Source organism: Schistocerca gregaria, chromosome 1, assembly GCF_023897955.1.
Source record: "Schistocerca gregaria isolate iqSchGreg1 chromosome 1, iqSchGreg1.2, whole genome shotgun sequence".
Lineage (NCBI taxonomy): Eukaryota > Metazoa > Arthropoda > Insecta > Orthoptera > Acrididae > Schistocerca > Schistocerca gregaria.
In genome coordinates, this window is record NC_064920.1 from 780,876,428 (window position 1) to 780,899,182 (window position 22,755).

General features: G+C 42.2%; 1 protein-coding gene across 1 annotated transcript in view; it reads left to right on the forward strand.

Annotated features, from left to right (window-relative positions):
- The window catches only part of LOC126273206 (serine protease snake-like), a 186,508-nt gene that overhangs the window by 58,294 nt on the left and 105,459 nt on the right, over positions 1-22,755 (forward strand). Inside the window, exon 3 of the mRNA XM_049976785.1 lies at positions 20,485-20,594. Within this exon, the coding sequence (XP_049832742.1) occupies positions 20,485-20,594 (110 nt within the window). The remainder of the gene's footprint in view (positions 1-20,484; positions 20,595-22,755) is intronic.

Sequence of the window (22,755 nt, forward strand, 5' to 3'; positions counted from 1 at the left end):
TAACCAGTTAACAAAAGCGGGAAGTTTCTCGAAGTTTCACAGGACTACACACTGCATTGCTTGCACCATAAATATGTTGTAAATAACGTTTCACAAAGACAAAATATATTCTAAACCCCACAAATAAAAATAAGTTAATCCTCTACTACGGTAGGTAGCATGCGACACAGTTCAAAGTTATATTTCGCGCCTCGGCTAACATCGAGCGCTCTCCATGCTGTGGTTCAAGGGCACCTCCTCATCGGTCGTGGGGAAACCGTTGATCCGATCACATCGATAAGATACGTACAATTCTTCGCTTATCCCCCCTTTGGTCCGATACGACCCAACAGCAGTATATGTGTGAACTGAAACCACCGTAGAAGAGGAAGGTTAAAACAATATTGCTTGTATCTACGCCAATAGCTGTTAACCCTTGAATAATAAACCATCAACAACAAGGCCGGGAAAACCTGGAACCCGAATTGTACAGCTAGGATGAAACATCGAAGAAATGATGGAAATCTAATAGAACAGAATCAAGCAAAAGGTACAGCATCGGCGTGTTACAACAATCATATAACAAAAATCTTAAAACCAGTCGCAATGACTGAGCAAGTTCTGACCAACTCTACAGCTCAGATCTGTTCTTCCCACACACTGGTACTCAAACGGATAAACGGCCAGTTTAAATCTAGATCAAATAACATGAAATTTGGCTCGTGACAACAGTTCCAAATTAAGTCTGTTGGCACCAGAAACAAATATCAAATAAGAAACCGACTGCAGAGCAATAAAGCATGAAGTTCTACCAAGTATCACTAAACCAGACAGGACTGCAGTTTGAAATCGGTTTCAAGGCGCAAGCGCACAGAAAGAGGGAATGTTCCGAAATGTGCTCAACAAGTTCAGTATATTTTTGGTTGAACAGGGGCTGTTCCAAGTGGTAACTGGAACACCTGTCTTCTTTGGCTGCTCGCCATGGCACGACGATATATTCACCCACTGAACAACTACCTACTTTGCCTCCTTCCGCGCCCGCATCTCGTGGTCGTGCGGTAGCGTTCTCGCATCCCACGCCCGGGTTTCCGGGTTCGATTCCCGGCGGGGTGAGGGACTTCCTCTGCCTCGTGATGGCTGGGTGTTGTGTGATGTCCTTAGTTTAGTTACGTTTAAGTAGTTGTAAGTTCTAGGGGACTGATGACCATAGATGTTAAGTCCCATAGTGCTCAAGCCATTTGAACCATTTTTTTGCCTCCTTCCGCATGCTTGCATAGGCAACACCAGCCTCATGCACTTGTCCACACGTTACTCTGGGGGTACCCTCTTTCGTCTTGACCGCCAGACAGAGACTCCTCTCCGTGATCTTGGTACCCCATAAAAGACTCGTAAGTCGGCGCCCACGCCCTCTCGTGCGCCACGCACGCAGTAACTACTCGGTAAAAGTCAAAGAGTCTTATCACATGCATGGCACATAAGAGCCGGCGTGGCTCTATCATATTATAAAATTTTAAATTCTTTTGTCGCAACCAGTAAATTCACTTAAGCACCAAAGAAATTGGTATAGGCATGCGTATTCAAATAAAGAGATATGGAAACAGGCAGAATACGGCGATGCGGTCGACAACACCTATATAAGACAACAAGTATCTAACGCAGTTGTTAGATCTGTTACTGTTGCTACAATGGCAAGTTATCGAGATTTAAGTGAGTTTGAAAGTGGTGTTATGGTCGGGGCACGAGCGATGGGACACAGCATCTCCGACGCAGCCTTGAAGTGAGGATTTTCCCGAACGACCATAGAAGTGCAAGCCTTCGGAAAATTGCTGCAGATTTCAGTGCCAGGCCATCAACAAGTGTCAGCATGCGAATCATTCAACGAAAGTTCATCGATATGGGCTTTCAGAGCCGAAGGGCAACTCGTGTACCCGTGATGACTGCACGACACAAAGCTTTATGCCTCGCCTGGGCCCGTCAACGTCGACAATGGACTGTTGATGAATGAAAACATGTTGCCTGGTCGGTCGAGTCTCATTTAAGATTGTATCGAGCGGATGGACGTGTACGGGTATGGAGACAGCCTCATGTATCCATAGACCCTCCATGTCAGCAGGGGACTGTTCAAACTGGTGGAGGCTCTGTAATGGTATGGGCATGTGCAGTTGCAGTGATATGGGATCCGTGATACGTCAAGACACGACTCTGCCAGGTGACTCGTACGTAAGCATACTGATTGATCACCTGCATCCATTGGACTTGGACAATTCCAACAGGATAGTGCGACACCCCACACGTCCAGAATTGCTACACAGTGGCTCCCGGAATACTTTTCTGGGTTTAAACACTTCCGCTGGCCACCAAGCTTCCCAGACTTGCACATTATTGAGCATATCCGGAATGCCTTGCAACGTGCTGTTCAGAAGAGATCTCCACCCCCTAGTATTCTTGCTGATTTAATAACAGCCCTTCAGGATTCATCGTGTCAGTTCAGACATAAGTCAAGTACATGCCATGTCGTGTTGCCGCACTTCTGCGTGCTCGCGGGGGCCTTACACGATATTAGGCAGGTGTACCAGCTTCTTTGGTTCTTCAGTGTGCATTGAAATAGTTGCAGAGATGCAGACACGATTATTTACCAGGATGGTCGTCTTTAACCCAGGGAGGTGGGGTGCCGGACAATGGTTTGCATAGTACCAGTAATACAGCGCTCGAAGAATCTTTTTTCAGTAAGACACCCGTACAGTGGTGGTAGATGAAGACTCGTCAGTGTGCGTTGAACCCCACGTGGCAGAGGTTACCTCAGCATAGCACAAAGTGGTATGTTTGGCCGCAGCTGCTTGTGGACCCTGGGCAGGAGCGCTGGCTCACTGAAGAGGCGGCGTTGTAGGCGTCGGCAAGGAGCAGGTGCCTGTGCTGGACCGCCGGCTCCTCCAATGGCTTGTCAAACGTGTGGCGTGACGGTGTGCAGGCCCCGAACCCTAGACACTTTGCGACACCCACAGACCACATGAAGTCACCCTGGAGGATTCTCTGGGTCGAGCCCCAGAATCGTCAGGTCTGGGAATTGGTTGCAGACCAACAGCTAGCAGACGGAGGTGACGTAGACGATGTCCCACATTGGACCGACGACTGGCATGAAGAATGTCTTGGCGTATTCTAGAGCAAGATTCTACAGTTGTCTGACCGACGGGTATTTATAGTGGCTGTGCCCACCTTTGTTCTGGCAGGACCCAACCTAAGGCCACATTAAGGAAAACAGCATGAGGAAATTTAGCTCGCCACTTTTGCAGCACCACGCTATTTCAACAATATTCCAACCACGGCAACAGGATTTCGCAGGCAGACAGATTTCCTTCCCTGCCACATATTGTGAAATCTGCACGGATGGGTTTTTCTGAGCAACATAACATTAGCATAAAACACGAGGGCGCGCTGAAAAGTAATGCTTATGAATTTTTTATGTAAAAACAAAGGTTGTTAATATTTATTCTTCGTGTCTACATATTTGCAGTGCTCTTCCGCAACAGGGCTCGGAATTCGAGTGTGTAACACCGCGGTGTGTAACGTAATTACGACGGTGCGTGAGAAACAGTATGCTGTAATCGAGTTTCGAATTCGAACTGTTCGTCCATACTTGTGCCACCCTCTGCTTCAGAATGACATCGCCAGACTACGCACGAACTCTGCGGCATTTGCAGCAGTTCAACGCCTTGTGCTCACTGTCATCGATCGTCCTCCGTACAGTGCCGACTTGGCCCTATCCGATTTTCACCCGTTACCGAGACTTGAGCAATACCTTCTGACATTTCACTTTGATAGTGATAAAGCGGTGCACGCAGAAGCGAGGTTATTGCACCGTCTACAAATTCAAATATTCCACAGTAACAGTATCAACAAACTGATCTCACGTTGGGAGAAATGTTTTCGTCGCCAGGGTGATTATATTGATAAATAAATATGTAGACCCTTGTAGTACATAAAAGAACAAATAGTCTGTCTTTCTGAACAATAATACTGCAATAATGTGTGGCACTCCTGAGTATTTAAAAATCAATCTCTACTAAACATGGTCAATACAAATTAAATAAATGCTCTCAAAACAGTTACGTTTACGCTTTTAGAAGGTATTTTTTTCTAATATTCATTTAATTTTACTGGTTCGGTTGACTTGCTACACAGTGGAATGCCGACATTTACCCTATTTTTCAGTAACATCATTCATGGAATGACGAAAGTCGCTCATATACTACTGGACATTAAAATTGCTGCACCAAGAAGAAATGCAGATGATAAACGGGTATTCATTGGACAAATATATTACACTAGAACCGACATGTGATTACATTTTCACGCAATTTGGGTGTATAGATCCTGAGAAATCAGAACCCAGAACAACCACCTCTAGCCGTAATAACGGCCTTGATACGCCTGGGCATTGAGCCAAACAGAGCTTGGATGGCATATACTGGTACAGCTGCCCATGCAGCTTCAACACGATACCACAATTCATCAAGAGTAGTGACTGGCGTATTGTGACAAGCCAGTTGCTCGGCCTCCATTGACCAGACGTTTTCAATTGGTGAGAGATCTGGAGAATGTGCTGGCCAGAGCAGCAGTCGAATATTTCCTGTATCCAGAAAGGGCCGTACAGGACCTGCAATATGCGGTCGTGCATTATCCTGCTGAAATGTAAGGTTTCGCAGGGATCGAATGAGGGTAGAGCCACACATCTGAAATGTAACGTCCACTGTTCAAAGTGCCGTCAATGCGAACAAGAGGTGACCGGGACGTGTAACCAATGGCACCCCAAACCATCACGCTGGGTGATACGCCAGTATGGCGATGACGGATACACGCTTCCAATGTGCGTTCACCGCGATGTCGCCAAACACGGATGTGATCATCATGATTCATCCGAAAAAATGACGTTTTGCCATGCGTGCACCCAAGTTCGTCGTTGAGTACACCATCGCAGGCGCTCCTGTCTGTGATGCAGCGTCAAGTGTAACCGCAACCATGGTCTCCGAGCTGATGTCCATGCTGCTGCTAACTTCGTCGAACTGTTCGTATAGCTGGTTGTTGTCTTGCAAACCTCCCCATCTGTTGATTCAGGGATCGAGACGTAGCTGCACGATCCGTTACACCCATGCGGATAAGATGCCTGTCATCTCCATATATCCAATACAAATTAAATATTAAAATTGATAGTGATAAAGCGGTGCACGCAGAAGCGAGGTTATTGCACCGTCCACAAATTCAAATATTCCACAGTAACAGTATCAACAAACTGATCTCACGTTGGGAGAAATGTTTTCGTCGCCAGGGTGATTATTTTGTGCTCAGACTTGTGTGAGGCCTTGCGATGTCATGGAAAAGGAGAAGTTCGTCTTCATTTTTGTGTAGACGAAAACGCTGAACGTGATGTTGCACAATGAGGGAGGACATCAAGTTCAGTGGGACAACCTTACACCATCTTACTGGGAGGGCTGTATGCCCGCATGGTACCACTGTACTGAGCCAACGTCTCGCTGGCATAATAACCTCCGCATCATCCAAGCACTGCTTCCCGCGGAGTGCATCCTTCATTGGCCCAAACAGATAGAAGTCGGAAGGTGCGTCACCTGGGATGTAGGCTGGGCGACGAAGAACAGACCAATTAAGTTTTGTGAGCTCCTTTCGGGTGCTCAGACTTGTGTGAGGCCTTGCGATGTCATGGAAAAGGAGAAGTTCGTCTTCATTTTTGTGTGGACGAAAACGCTGAACGTGATGTTGCACAATGAGGGAGGACATCAAACTCAATAACCCCTTCAGAGTCCCAGAAAACCGTCGCCATGACTTGACCGGGTGCGGGTGCGGCTTTGAACTTTCTCTTCAGAGGAGAGGTGGTGCGGTGCCACTCTATGGATTGCCGTTTCGTTTCCAGTTCGAAGTTATGAACCTGTGGTGTCACCGCCAGACACCACACTTGCTAGGTGGTAGCCTTTAAACCGGCCGCGGTCCGGTAGTATACGTCGGACCCACGTGTCGCCACTATCAGTGATTGCAGACCGAGCACCGCCACTCGGCAGGTCTAGAGAGACTTCCTAGCACTCGCCCCAGTTGTACAGCCGACTTTGCTGGGGATGGCTCACTGACTTCTACGCTCTCATTTGCCGAGACAATAGTTAGCATAGCCTCCAGCTACGTTATTTGCTGCGTCCTAGCAAGGCGCCATTATCAGTACTATTGATATTGTAAACCATGTATCGTCAAGAGCGACGTTCGTCATTAATGGATTATAAGTTAAGTATTCCACCAGCTTCGTCCGTTTTTCTCAATTCTAATTCCCTTGCCATGTTCCAGACCTCACGCCAGATTGCGTGAGCTAAAACGCGTACATTTCGGCCTCCTTTAGAAAAACGGTGTTGGCTCTCCTGCCAACCACAACAGAACCCAGGTTTCATCACCTGTGACGATGTTCGACAAAAATTCTGTCACTTTCAGCCTCGTAACGCATAAGCATTTTCGCACAGTTCGTCGGTCCTACGCTGTTCTTTACGGTATTCCGTTAGGCGGCTAGGAAACCAGCGGGCACACATCTTCGAGTACCCAAACTGGTGGACGAGTGTGTCTGCACTACTAACAGAGACGTCCAGCTCTGCAGTGAGGTGCTTGACCGCCATCCGCCGATCGTCTCGAATGAGAGTGTCCTGACGTTCCAACACTACACGAGAGACAGTGCGCGGCCGGCCGGCACGCAGGAGATCGGACAGGTTTGCGCGACCTTGTTGCAATGATGGCAAGATGCCTCGTCCAATGACTCATCGTTTTGTTGTTCACTTTCAGGTCTCCGTAGCAAGCACCTATGGATATCTGCGATGCTCTGGTTTTCCTCCAAAAGAAACTCAGTGACAGCTCACTATCTGGAAGGCAGGATGCCATTTTGAAGGTCAAGTATAGCACCGCCACCTATCAGAATTTCACGAAACTATAGGGGCCGAAGCGGAAATATTCCACTACAGGTTCTGCATTTCTTTCAGCTGAAATTGGCCGGGAAGAAAAGTATTGCATTACTCCCCTCGTAGTATTTTATACGATAATAATTACAATTATTTATTTAGGCTGATAAGAGTCGTTGACATACATTACTGTCGACGCAGACCTTTTGTACGATGTTTTTACCTAAATCCTTGCTTGCTCAGCCTCTACCTATCGATACATTTTTCAAGAAATATCCGCTACAGGGTCCGAAATAAATACACTGCCGTTTCATCCTAAGTTTTTTATGGGGAACAGAGTAAAAAACAACAGAACAGGGATTTGAGTTGATTCTTCCATCTTTCACTCCCTCCTCGTAAGAACTGGACGGGCTGACACAGAACTTTGTTCTGTTCAGATAGATACCCCAGCGCACTGGGAGACTTCTAGTTCCGGCATGCGCTCCATTAACCAAGGAAACATCCTGGAAACCGTGGTAGGAAAACTGCCGGGATTACAACTATCTTATTTGCTTCAGGGGCACAGTTGACCATTGCTCCAGTCAAGAATTAAAATTTTATGTATCTCAGTCAAAGAAATGTGTCCTCATTTAAACAACGGATCATTCGTTAAGAATTCTCAAAGTAATGAGAGAAATCTTAAATATCTTAATAAAAATTGTTACAATTTTTGTTTTAGTGATTAGTAATATTTATGGCATTGTGGAGATCGAGAATAGTCTTGGACCTTCTTAGAAAAAAAAAAGAATCTGCCCTTTAATAGATGAATAACAAGAAAGTGTGTGACGTTCGGGAAAAATTTAGGCTTCGCATGGCATGAGAGTGCGCATTTTCCTTTGATTTGCTCATGAGCGAAATTTATTCACTTGTTTGCAATATAGAATAAATATGTTCCTAATTGTGAATCAGAACGACAGATAATATTACGTAATTTTTGCTTCATACAAACAACCCACGAGGTAATGTCACACAACCAGCGAACATTGATGTACGCTGCTTAATCTTATGAATGACTTCGAGAGCATCACATGGTTCACCTTGGTCTAAATGGACCAAGCTTAGAAAGCGCGGACAACCGTATCAGGCTTGCTTCAGCGGGAGACGTTTTCAAAACACACTCAGGTTCAAAATGGCTCTGAGCACTATGGGACTTAACATCTGAGGTCATTAGTCCCCTAGAACCTAGAACTACTTAAACCTAACTAACCTAGAGACATCACACACATCCATGCCCGAGGCAGCATTCGAACCTGCCACCGCAGCGGTCCCGCGGATCCAGGCTGTAGCGCCTAGAACTGCTCGGCCACTCAGGCCGGTAAACACACTCAGGTATCCGCCGTTTCGTCCTGCACATCTGGTAGGTATGTTTCCGCTCGGATTGAACAACACTTGGAGGAACCTACCAACTGCCCGTCACCTTCAAAGGCGGTTAAGCATCGTACGTAACTAATTCCTGACGCAGTTTGTTATTGCGTGGGACCTGTATAGCTAAGTATGGCCAACAGTGACGTCGACGTTACGTATCTTCTGTGGTGTACCCGATGGCTGTAGTAAGCTACCATGCGAGTAAAGTAAGTGGCCATAAGAGAAAATATCTATCATAGAAGCAAATTGCACGATATTATTCAGGTTAGGAAAAATAACATTAAGTTACACATTCAACAGAGCGCAAACAAAGGAAAATAAATCTTATTTCCGGTTCCTGGCTTATTTTTTAATATGTTAGTTTGTCCTAAGAGCACGTTGCCTATTTGTTTACGTATTATTGAAGTGGTAGACTTGTTCTTCTTCCAAAATACAGTTAAACCGTAACAAGTAAAGATGGTAGCGGCTTCGTGAGGATATAACCAAGAAGGTCGGAAAGCGGGAAGGATTTAACAAGAACTACATCTTCCTCTAAGGCTGCAGTATTTCAGCGTTTATGTGACGCAGAGGAAGAAGGAAATACGTTCTCGCATGAGAGGAAAAGGAAGAAATTCTACGGGGCACTCGTAAACTGCTTGATCTTATTTGAAAAGTCAGGTGATTTACGAGAATAAATCAAAGTTTGCCATTCACGGGTGTGGGGACTTACTGGATTAATTCTCGTGACTGTCGCACAATTGATTGTTTGACAACAACCTATTATATCACACTACCATCTAATCTCATTAATTTGAAAAATCCTGATAGTCATTGCCGGAACGTACTGTAAAATTACTCGGCAGATTGAGACTAAACCCTAATTGTTGTGCTTGGAAAAGCTGTCAGTGATAGTGTCTTTCATCTTCACTAACACGAATCTGCATTATGCCGTCATATTCGACGCCGCAATTAATCTAGCTCGCCGTTTTCGCTACAGAACTTAAACGAACAGGTAGCATTCGACGTTGATTAAGACAGGAAAAACTGAGACGGTCATACCATTCTCAACTATTTACTTACAATTATTATACGCAACGAAAGTCTATACTGATACTACACAGTACTAGCAGAAATCTGCATACCATTCTCAACTATTTACTTACAATTATTATACGCAACGAAAGTCTGCACTGATACTACACAGTTCTAGCAGAAATATGCATGTCTTCCCATTATTTTAAAATTATTGTCCTACACACTTGCGGACTCATACGACAAGGATATATGGTTCATAGATTACAATTCGACTGCAAGTAAAGAATCTTAAAATGTGACATTCCGATTTGCAAAGTTTCTTATTATCAGTTCGTGTGTGTTTAAATCATGTAAACAAGACGCACCAATTCCAGTAACACATTTATCAATTCACTAATATATACAGAAAATCAATGTCGGAAACTTACATTTGCCGGCCGCAGTGGCCGAGCGGTTCTAGTTGCTTCAGTCTGGAACCGCGCGACCGTTACGGTCGAAGGTTCTAATCCTGCCTCGGGCATAGATGCGTGTGATCTAGGAGACTGATGACCTCAGATGTTAAGTCCCATAGTGTTCAGAGCCATTTGAAGCAAACTTACATACGGTTAGAAAAGAGAAATTAATCACTCCAAACAATTTCAGTAATCTTCCCAATTGTAATTAGTCCAAACACTAATCTTGCCTAATCTTTACTACTGCGATGTAGTTCAACACGGCACAAATAGTGAAAATTCTAGATGCCTCGAGCTAGTGATGAATGCTTGCGTTAGATACGTGTGCAATATTCGGTTGTATGATCATATCAGTCGTTCATACTCCCAGCTAGGTTGGATACGCCCACATAAGGCACGCGATCTCCACACGATGTGCTTACTTCATCGATTTCTTAGCCACTGGTGCCCCCAATACTTATCTTCTCACATTAAACGCCTATCATCATTCCACAATCGCAACACCAGATCGGATACGTCTATCATCTTGGCTGTACCTTTACATAACACAAAATCTTTCTCCGTGTCATTCTCCATCTCAGCCATACGACTATGGAACGCACTCCCCTGTGATCTGCGTCTTATCCAGAACTACTCAACATTCAAGAGGGAACTCAAAACTTACATATTAGGGACGGTATAGTCACCATTGTTGTGCCCCTCCCATCTCTTTCTTTCTCCTCTCGATCACAGCTTCGAATTTTACCGTTCTATTTCTCTTCCTCTAACCTATCTACCTCTTATATATCTCTTTCACCCCATTTTATCGTCTTATGTCTCTGCTCGATGAGAATAACTCACAAGCTGCAAGAACATAACGAGAAATTCCCAACTAACAATGGGACTGACATTCAGAAAAGAAAAGTATGTTTACTTTCATATACATAGTCATTATTATTATTATTATTATTATTATTCTTGATTGTTATAATTATTTTTATTGTTATAATTATCATTGTACTACTGTTATAATATCTATTTTTTCTTTAACATCAATACTGCTTAATAGGCTATATGTCCTTAATGTTATGTAGAAACTGTAACTCGTTCAATATGAGTATGCCTGGTTAGGTGTAAGAGAGGGCCTGAAGGCCCTAATCTTGCCAGGTAAAATAAATGCATAAATAAATAAATCTCTCTGTCGTTATCAGACTTTTTTTCACTTCCCGCTGTCGAACACAGATTTCCACTATTGAAGATGGAATCAGTTCCGTGACACTTTATTACACAAAATTACCAGTAGATCTAGACAGTGAGATTTCAGTGCCAGGATATTCATCTGACGCACTGCTGAAACTTAAAATTCTGAGGCAGAGTTTTGCTATTCCTGATGGACGAGAGTCTGGGTGTTAATGAAAGTCAATTATTATGGTTTCCATAGATTTCTCCAGCAGGAAAATTTAGTAGTTAAGTACTGAAAATGTTACTGATCTGAAGCCAGTAACCATAAATTAATCTATTCCAAAGATCTCTTCACCATTACTTCAAAACGGTCTCAGATCCAAGCAACTGCCACTCGAATTCACTGTTTAGTCCTTCAATAAATTCAGTGCCTTTCTTGATTATACAGTCTTTCTGGCTGTATTAACTTCAAGTAACCACATTTCACCAATCTAAAGACGAAATTTCGCTGCTGCCGCTCGGCTTATTATTTCCCGTCTCACTTTTTTTTCGCAAGACCGTCACACTGCTTCGACTAATTTTCTTAAAATATCGCTTTTCGATGCATACATTTGCAGAAATCACAAATATAAAGTAAACATTAAAAAGTAGCAAATTACGTTTCTACCTACAGCAAGACTAAAATAAAAATATTCACGTGAGATTCCAACGGAGAAGTAAGATACTCGAGATGCAGCGGAACCCACATTCTGCTCGAGCCATCCTACGTTGTATTTTCTATGTTTGCTTAGTCCACGACACAAGATTCATACTCCTCCCCTGTCCATGTAATCTAACGTCCAATCTGTAGTGACCTCGATCCCTGTGGAACACAGAAGTAACCTACCCTCATTCCCCCTGCACATTCGCAGCAACGGGGAAGGATAAATCAGGCTGCCAGATAGTCCATGAACTGAGTACACTTACTAACAGTGTTTCTGTGTTTTATCGTTCCTGAAACGTTCTTAAAGTAAAGCGTACCTGAAAACTTGTTTAGATACAGAACACGTTTGGCCTGTGCGGCCAGCATAGTCGACAAAATAGATCGGGTTTCACTAGGCATGCCCTGCTCCTCAATAGTTGCAGGAAGGGGAGGCTGGCAAAGCTTATACGTGACAGTGTAATGGGTGGTGAGATCACTCATGGGTGTCAGAGCTGCACCTTTTTTCGATTGAAGTCAGACGATGGTACCCTTGCTTCAAGGAAGTCCCTCTGACAAAGGAATCACCTTCAGAGGAGGTCAGGTATCCAAGTAGGGTAGGAATTAACATATTTCATCAAAATCTAAGAAGTATTAGAGATAAAGTTAGTCAACCGGTTATAGATGTTGACTCCGACACTATTGTTATATCGGGGCACCACTTAAATAATTTAACAATCCTTTACCAGGATACGGATTAGCTGGCTGTTCTTTCCGGAATGGGGGAGTCACCATGTACCTAAAAACAGTATTCCATTTGAGTCCGTAGACGTATCATGGCACTGCACTGAATAGTTATTTGAATGTTGAGCAAGGACAGTTCAGTTTAGTGAAACTAACCTCTAATTGTAGTTGTTTATATGTTCCCTAACTCTGACTTCAGAGCACTTCTGCTCAAGCTAGAGAGGGTTCGTGGTTCACTTTATAGAAAGTACTAAAATAGTTACATGTGACTTTAATAATAATTTTGTAGGTGATTGTGTAAGAAAAATGATGATGGAAGACTCCTAACTTCTTATGATCTGATGCAGACTGTGTTTTTCCAACCAGGGTGCAGGGAAACAGTAGTACAATTATAGACAATATGTTTATATGTTTTTCATTACGAGTAAATGGGTGAATAGCCTTGCAGATCATGATGTACAAATTTTAACACTGAAAGGTTTTTGACCTCAAACAAATGTTATATAATTGCAAACTATGTAGAGAAGCTAATTCAAGACAATAGAGAGTTTCTTAAACCTCGATAAGGAACAAGAGTGGCAGGAAGTTTACAGTACCGATAACATACATGACAGAAGTATAATACTTTCCTTAACATATGTTTCATGTTCTTTGAAAGTTACTTTGCATTAGAACCTTATAAGCGGGGTACTAGCAGTAAAAGGAAGTCTGGGTGGATGACTAGTCGGATATGAATATCATGTAGAGCAAACTGGGAATCCTGGGAGTCTTTCAAAATGTTGGAAGTAGTCACAATCGAGCTACAGTAGCCCATTATAAACAGTATCGTAAGTTATTTAAAAATTTTATTAGAGAGGCAAAGAGTGTTTTGTACTCAAATAGAACAGGTAATTCGCAGGATGAAATTAAAAGCATATGGTTAGTCGTGAAGGAAGTGTTTGATCAGCAACACAAGGTCGACGATAGAAAGTCAGTTTGCAGTTAAAAATATATCTGTTACAGATAAGTCAGATATATGTACAGTATATAACAGTCACTTTCTGTGAAGTGCTGGTGAATTAAGTAAAAATCTAGTTTCTGCAGGGAATCATGTATCTCTCTTGGAGAACACCTTTACGAGACAGTTGTCTCCTCTGTGATACTGACAAGGGAGAGATTGAGTAAATAATTAAATCACTGGATGTGATGGAGTAACTAGCATAATATTAAAGTATTTTTCTGTACGTGTTAGCCCTGTACTTAGCCATATTTGTAAATTTCCTTCACTAATGGTCAATTTCCTGAACAGTTAACGTACTCAGTAGTAAAGTCGCTTTATGAAAAGGGAGAAAGCGATAATGTAGACAATTTTAAACCTATTTCTATGCCACTAGTGTTTGCTAAAGTCATTGAAAAGGCTGTGTATGTAAGGATAATTCATCATACTATTTCACATTATTTTTCTGTCAAATGTACAGTTCGGCTTTAGAAGTCTTTTAACAAATGAGAAAGCTACATTCTCTTTTCTCTGTCAGGTACTGGATGGTTAAAGAGAAGGTCTCGAACGTCAGACATCTTTTTTGATTTAACTAAGGCGTTTGATTGTGTTGATAACAAAATATTGCTCCAGAAGTTGTATCATTATGGAATACGGGGAGTAGCACACAATTGGTTCACCACTTATCATTATCCACAGTGCTGAGAATGGGTATGATGTGTGGTCTGTGTGGGGCTCAATCTAATGGAGGGTGCTCCTGGCATCAGTGCTTGGGCCACTCCTGTTCCTTATTTATATAAATGATATGCCCGCTAGTATGACGGGTAACTCTAAAATATTTCTGTTTGCAAATGACGCTAGCTTGGCAGTAAAGGATGTTGGGTGCAACATTGGCTCGGTTTCAAATAGTGCAGTTCATGACGTAAGTTCATGGCTTGTAGAAAATCAACTAACGCTAAATCACCGAAAGACCCAGTTTTTACAGTTTCTAACACACAATTCAACAGACCCTACGTTTTAATTTCACAGACTGGGCATATGATTAGTGATACTGAACAGTTCAAATTTCTAGGTGTTCAGACAGAAAACTGTCGTGGAAAGCCCACGTTCATGATCTTGTTCAAAGACTTAATGCTGCCATTTTTACCATTCGAACGGTATCTGAAGTAAGTGATAGTTCGATACGTAAAGTTGTCTACTTTGCTTATTTTCATTCGCCTATGTCGTATGGTATTACGTTTTGGTGTAACTCTTCACATTCTCAAAGGATATTTTTGGCTCAGAAACGGGCTGTTCGGGCAATAAGTGGTGTAAGTTTGCAAACATCCTTTTCATTTACGTGGATGAAAGGTGTGCAGTAAACTGCTGCAGCCATTTCAGGTAAGCTACCACAACAATTCAAAAATCTTAGCAGTAGTCAACGCGCTTCTAAACCGAAACTGAAGAGTTTCCTCATGGGTCACTCCCTGTATTCTGTCGAGGAGTTCCTTGAAAAATCAGGCTGATCCTGTGTTATATTGCTTATTGCGTTTACATAAACTACTGGCTTGCCTTTTTTTGGGTTCATAAACATTGCATCTTATCTGTTATTCCTGACACGTTCCATGATCTTGGAGTTTGCTCCTCAATTTGTTCCTACGAAACTAAAGGTGTAAATTAAAAATAAAATAAAAACTCTCCCATTATCCGATTTCAACAGGGTCTGTCGTCCTCAGTCAGATAAAAATACACATGAAATGTAATTAGCGTTCGTCGGAAGTAAGATGCATTTAATTAAAATATTTGCCACTGGAATCCCACCATATTATGATGCCAAGCGGAGAGTAGATTACCCAGTAGTCACATCCTGGACACTACGTTCTATTTGATTTCGACTGTCTATCATCCTTGAGTAATTGCTCTCTGCCCTAGTTGACGCCTTCTTTACTCCTCTACTGTTTCTCTCTTATTTCTTCGGTTTGTTCTTTATGTGTTCACATTAGCTTTACATTCCTTTCTAGTATTTTTAATCAAAAGATTTCAGTCCATGGTTTTTATATTGATTCCCTTTTCCATGTCCATAGAATACCTTATTCGCGAAGTTAACCATCATTTTCCATGCCACTTCAACAAGCAGCTTAAAGAGCTCCCTCGCACTCTAAATCGTTGAGGATTTAGTGAGCACTTATCGACGTATTCACTACTGGCGCTCTTCTCTGGATCTTCTGCCGACGTTAGTTCAACGATTTTTGTGACGTTTCGCCAGCACGAGTGGCAGACATTGTTGTTAAAAATTTCTCTTCCATTATCACCCATAACGAGCAGTAGAGGGTAAATCTTTCACACTTTGAGCCACTCCCGCTACCGAAATTCCTGAAAAAATCACTAAACAAACGTTGGCAGAAGATCCCGGTATGAAAGCCAAAAGTCAGTGCGGCAACCCCAGTGTTACAATTGATGGGACTTCCGATTCTGTTAAACAGTCGCCATCCAAAATATAGTACTAGACTCTTTTAGTCAAATTTTCTTTGAGCTATTCTCAGGCGTGATCAAATTCTCTTTATAGCTGCAAATTTTTTAGCAGCCTTACATAAGAGGACAGTAGGTGAAAAATCATTTAGCAAACACAAACAAAAATTGTGTTGATTTTTGGTGAATTTCATTCTTGATCATTGTTTTAACTGAGTTTATGTTATTAGGTAAGCCACTTGTACTTGATTTCTCTTGATGAAAGAAAATTTCAAAGTTTTTAATAAAATTTACTCACAACAGAGAAATTGAGATGTAGTTTCAATTTTCCAGAATGAGATTTTCACTCTGCAGCGGAGTGTGCGCTGACATGAAACTTCCTGGCAGACTATAACTGTGTGCCGGACCGAGACTCGAACTCGGGACCTTTGCCTTTCGCGGGCAAGTGCTCTACCGTCTGAGCACACTTTTATTCTGCCAGGAAGTTTCATATCAGCGCACACTCCGCTGCAGAGTGAAAATCTCATTCTGGAAACATCCACCAGGCTGTGGCTAAGCCATGTCTCCGCAATATACTTTCTTCCAGGAGTGCTAGTTCTGCAACGTTCGCAGAAGAGCTTCTGTGAAGTTTGGAAGGTAGGAGACGAGCTACTGGCAGAAGTAAAGCTGTGAGGACGGGGCGTGAGTCGTGGTTGGGTAGCTCAGACGGCGCCGGCACGATAGCTCAGCGTGCGCTGTCAGAGGGTAATAAAAAACTGAGTGAACGGATCAATAAAGAATTTGAACGGCTGTCGTCGGACGTCCGCCACGAACAAATTCATCGACCAATATAGAGCAAAATGAGATTTTTAAAAAAAGACGGTAGAGCACTTGCCTGCGAAAGGCAAAGGTCCCGAGTTCGAGTCTCGGTCCGGCACACAGTTTTAATCTGCCAGGAAGTTTCAGTTTAAATTTTTCTTGTTGGTTTACTAATGCAGAATGTAATTATTTGAATATTTATTGATAAAATATTTACAGGTGGTAAGTGACAATTTTTAGAGATTACCAAAAAGCAAACTTGGTAGAATTTAGTGAGCTTCGGTAGTTTAGTTACATAAACCTTCCACGGTTCATTTTTTAGGCGTGTCACTATGATTTAAAAATGATTTTTGCAAATATTATAGTTTTATAATTGCAAATTTAGGAACATGTGCACCATTTAAATGATTTTCTGCGTTCAGACTTAGTACCAGAAAGCCAAACATCCAGAAATTACCCATTCTAAAATTTGTATATGGCTAAGGAGATTTATTCACTGACAATGATGTCAATTAGCTTTCATATTTAATTTTCTAGAGTGGTTATCAAATAATTTTGTAGCTGCATATTTTGCATCATTCTGTGCTAGAGTAAGGTTAAACTGTGAATACTGAATGGAAATTTTGTTTATAGTGTGACGTTTCTAAACGGTATTATTATTTTCAGATTAGACACATAATAAAGGAAATTAATGTTCAGGCTGTTTCTGGTGAGTCTATTTTTGTACACGAGATTCGAACACGGTTGTTACATTTAAAACAAGTTTCTGTACAGGTATGTTATTCATTACTCACTGTGACATTAACAAAGGGAAGCACGCAAATTAAGTTAACTTTCTGAAATTTTCATCATCAAAATCAACCATCACAGAACGAAAAAAATGTTGCTGAATTTAAGAAGTTAGAAAGATGTATAATGTATGATTTGCAATAAATTCAAGTTCTTATCGACTTTCACACACAGGAATTTGAAACAATCAGTTTTATTTATCTCCTTTTCGCCAAACTCTATTGTTATTAGTTACAGTACGGTACATCCTGCATAATGCACAATTTAATGGGAAGTTGCTTTTTTTTTAAAGTAATATCGCATCATTCCCCCCATGAACCATGGACCTTGCCGTTGGTGGGCAGGCTTGTGTGCCTCAGCGACACAGATAGTCGTACCGTAGATGCAACCACAACGGAGGGGTATCTGTTGAGAGGCCAGACAAACGTGTGGTGAAGAGGGGCAGCAGCCTGTTCAGTAGTTGCAGGAGCAACAGTCTGGATGATTGACTGATCTGGCCTTATAACACTAACCAAAACGGCCTTGCTGTGCTGGTACTGCGAACGGCTGAAAGCAAGGGGAAACTACAGCCGTAATTTTTCCCGAGGGCATGCAGCTTTACTGTATGGTTAAATAATGATGGTGTCCTCTTGGGTAAAATATTTTGGAGGTAAAATAGCCCCCCATTCGGATCCCCGGGCAGGTACTACTCAGGAGGACGTCATTATCAGGAGAAAGAAAACTGGCGTTCTACGGATCAGAGCGTGGAATGTCAGATGCATAAATCGGGCAGGTAGGTTAGAAAATTTAAAAAGGGAAATGGATAGGTTAAAATTAGATATAGTGGGAATTAGTGAAGTTCGATGGCAGGAGGAACAAGACTTCTGGTCAGGTGAATACAGGGTTATAAACACAAAATCAAATAGGTGTAATGCAGGAGTAGGTTTAATAATGAATAGGAAAATAGGAATGCGGGTAAGCTACTACAAACAGCATAGTGAACGCATTATTGTGACCAAGATATATACGTAGCCCACACCTACCACAATAGTACAAATTTACATGCCAACAAGTTCTGCAGATGATGAAGAAATTGAAGAAATGTATGATCAAATAAAAGAAATTATTCAGATAGTGAAGGGTGACGAAAATATAATAGTCATGGGTGACTGGAATTCGGTAGTAGGAAAAGGGAGAGAAGGAAACGTAGTAGGTGGATATGGACTGGGGCAAACAACTGAAAGAGGAAGCCGCCTGGTAGAATTTTGCACAGAGCACAACTTAATCATAGCTAACACTTGGTTCAAGAATCATAAAAGAAGGCTGTATACATGGAAGAAGCCTGGAGATACTGACAGGTTTCAGATAGATTATATAATGATAAGACAGAGATTTCGGAACCAGGTTTTAAATTATAATACGTTTCCAGGGGCAGATGTGGACTCTGACCACAATCTGTTGGTAATGACCTGTAGATTAAAACTGAAGAAACTACGAAAAGGTGGGAATTTAAGGAGATGAGACCTGGATAAACTAAAAGAACCAGAGGTTGTACATAGTTTCACAGAGAGCATAAGGGAGCAATTGACAGGAATGAGGGAAAGAAATACGATAGAAGAAGAATGGGTAGCTTTGAGGGATGAAGTAGTGAAGGCAGCACAGGATCAAGTTGGTAAAAAGACGAGGGCTAGTAGAAATCCTTGGGTAACAGAAGAAATATTGAATTTAATTGATGAAAGGAGAAAATATAAAAATACAGTAAATGAAGCAGGTAAAAAGGAATACAGACGTCTCAAAAATGAGATCGACAGGAAGTGCAAAATGGCTAAGCAGGGATGGCTAGAGGACAAATGTAAGGATGTAGTGGCTTATCTCACTAGGGGTAAGGTAGATACTGCCTACAGGAAAATTAAAGAGACCTTTGGAGATAAGAGAACCACTTGTATGAACATCAAGAGCTCAGATGGAAACCCAGTTCTAAGCAAAGAAGGGAAAGCAGAAAGGTGGAAGGAGTATACAGAGCTTCTATACAAGGGCGATGTACAGGGTTGTAGTCTCTCCCCGATGTTATTCAATCTGTATATTGAGCAAGCAGTGAAGGAAACAAAAGAAAAATTGGGAGTATGTATTAAAATCCATGGAGAAGAAATAAAAATGTTGAGGTTCGCCGATGACATCGTAATTCTGTCAGAGACAGCAAACGACTTGGAAGAGCAGTTGAACGGAATGGATAGTGTCTCGAAATGAGGATATAAGATGAACATTAACAAAAGCAAAACGAGGATAATGCAATGTAGTCGAATTAAGTCAGGTGATGCTGAGGGAATTAGATTAGGAAATGAGACAGTTAAAGTAGTAAAGGAATTTTGTTATTTGGGGAGCAAAATAACTGATGACGGTCGAAGTAGAGAGGATATAAAATGTAGACTGGCAATGGCAAGGAAAGCGTTTCTGAAGAAGAGAAATTTGTTAACATCGAGTATAGATTTAAGTGTGAGGAAGTCATTTCTGAAAGTATTTGTATGAAGTGTAGCCATGTATGGAAGTGAAACATGGACGATAAATAGTTTGGACGAGAATAGAATAGAAGCTTTCGAAATGTGGTGCTACAGAAGAATGCTGAAGATTAGATGGGTAGATCACATAACTAATGAGGAATATTGAATAGGATTGGGGAGAAGAGAAGTTTGTGGCACAACTTGACCAGAAGATGGGATCGGTTGGTAGGACATGTTCTGAGGCATCAAGGGATCACCAATTTAGTATTGGAGGGCAGCGAGGAGGGTAAAAATCGTAGAGGGAGACCAAGAGATAACCACACTAAGCAGATTCAGAAGGATGTAGGATGCAGTAGGTACTGGGAGATGAAGAAGCTTGCACAACATAGAGTAGCATGGAGAGCTGCATCAAACCAGTCTCAGGACTGAAGACCACAACAACAACAACATCGCAGCATTTACTTATATCAAGAAAAGAAGTGGACTAAGTAAGAAACATAGTGGAACACTATTAGCATGCCATATAATTTGAAAGAGGGCTGATAAATGTCAGTTCATCAGTAATAAACAACCCGCAACAGTAATGCACAACGTAGTGTACAGTGTGTGATGTTCTCTGTTGTAGGCGGTGATAGGCTACGGAGATGAGGAGGAAATCGACTGGATGTGCGGCGGCTCCCTCATCAGCGAGACGTATATCTTGACTGCTGCTCACTGCCTCAGCAGCCATGAGAAGTGAGTACCTTGCTGTTCTCGACAAAAACTCAGTGGAGGGGTGGTTGTCCAATGACGTCTCACTTCCTTTCAATGAATTTTCCAAGTTGTGCATGTTTCATGTCAATTACTGTGATGGGTATGTTAGCAATCTACGTTCACCAGTACACTACGATATATCTGGGAAGGAACGAAACGGATGGTGTCAGCAGAACAGACAAAAATGAAACACATTTCAGGCCCCACGCACCAAATTACTATCATCTAAGGACAAAATTTTGTATACAAAAGAAATATACTCTGCAAATTCCCAAAATATTCCATTGTTCTCCCAGTAATACATGCTACGTGATGGGGCATTAGTGATGTATACGTTTCGTTATGAATCAGTATCATATGAAGGAAAGGGAATAGTTGAAATCCAATGCCAGCCTTCGATATCTTTGTCTAAACAATGTCTACGAATATCGATGTAATGTCCGATTTTTCGTAAAAAGAGATGTGAAATATAATAAGGAAAAAATTCAGTTAAAGCTTAACCTGCACTACTGTAATAAAGGGCAAACGCTGTGAATACTTGAGACATATTTCAGATAATACATGTTAGAAGAAAATACAAAATACAAATTCACTGACGGAAAAAATCGTAAGACGAAGAAGGAGTTGTGTGACATAAACGAAAATTGGTGGCGTGTTTCTGCATCTAACAAATGATGTCTATTCAAATTTCGTCCCAGTCGCATAAGAGTGACGCCAGTAGTGCCATTATGAGGATGCAAGTCGGCTTTGCTTTGAATACAGTTTTAACGGTCGTGAGCGTTAGTTGCCTTTGAAACTGGACGTAGTGAGTTGATGTTAGTAAAGAATCCCTTTAAGGTGACAAGACGCCATTATCAACAACTCACTGAGTTTGTATGAGGCCGTCTAATGGGGCTATGGGAAGCTCGATGTTCCTTCTGCGATACTGCGTAGCCACTGTACATGACTGCTGGCAGCAGTGGTAAAGAGAATGTACGATCGCGAGAAGACCGGCCTCCAGACGGTTAAGAGGCATTGCCGAGAGGGAAGACCATCGTGTTTGGCGTGTGGCTCCGGTGCACCTTACTGCGTCTGCAGCCACAATCTGAGCGGCAGCTGGTACCACAGTGACACAATGATCTGTTGTAAATCGGTTACTTCAAGGATATCTCCGAGCCAGACGCCGTGTAGCGTGCATTCCATCGATCCCAAACCACTGCCATTAGCAACTTCGTTGTTGTCAAGCGAGAGCTCATTGGAGGTGAGAGTAGAGGCCTGTTGTGTTTTCCGATGAAAGCTGGTTCTGCCTCGGTGCCAGTGATAGCCGTTTGTTGGTTGGAAAGAGGCCAGTGGAGGACCTGCAATCAACCTGTCTGCGGCCTGGACACATTGGAACTACATCTGAAGCTATGGTCTGGGGTGCGATTTCGTATGACAGCAGGAGCACTCTCGTGGTTATCCCACGTAGACTGACTGCAGATTTGTTCGACATCTGGTGGCTGGTCCTGTTATGCTGCCATTCGTGAACAGCATACCAGGGAATGTTTTCCAACAGGATAACGCTCGGCCACATACCGCTGTTATAGCCCAAAACGCTCTACATAGTGTCGACATGCTGCCACGGCCTGCTCGATCACCAGATGTGTCTCCAGTCGAGCACGTATAGGACATTATCGGACGACAATCCCAGCGTCATCTACAAACAGCACTAACAGTCCGTATATTGACCACACAAGTGGAACAGGTATGGAGCTCCATCCCCCAAACTGACATCCGGCACCTGCACTACACAACACATGCACGTTTTCATGCTTGCATTCAACATTATGGCTGTTACACCAGTTATTAATGTTCCATCATTTCACATTCGCGATCGCTTATCTCGCGCTGACATTAACCTTTGACCTTGTAATGTTTATCAGTTAAATATGTTACCTAGACCAATGTATTCCCCATATTTTATTACTTAATAATTTTTGGTTATGTGATTTCTTTTCCGTCAGTATAATTAGACTATGAAACGTGTAAGAGAGAGGTATGTACAGGTGCAAAAAAGTAGAAATTCTCCTGAAAGAAATCATCCCTACAAACAGCGAGTTTCACTGTAGAAGGTCAAGGTGGAAAGTTCTGGAAGCATCAGTGTAATACTGTGATTTTGTAGTCA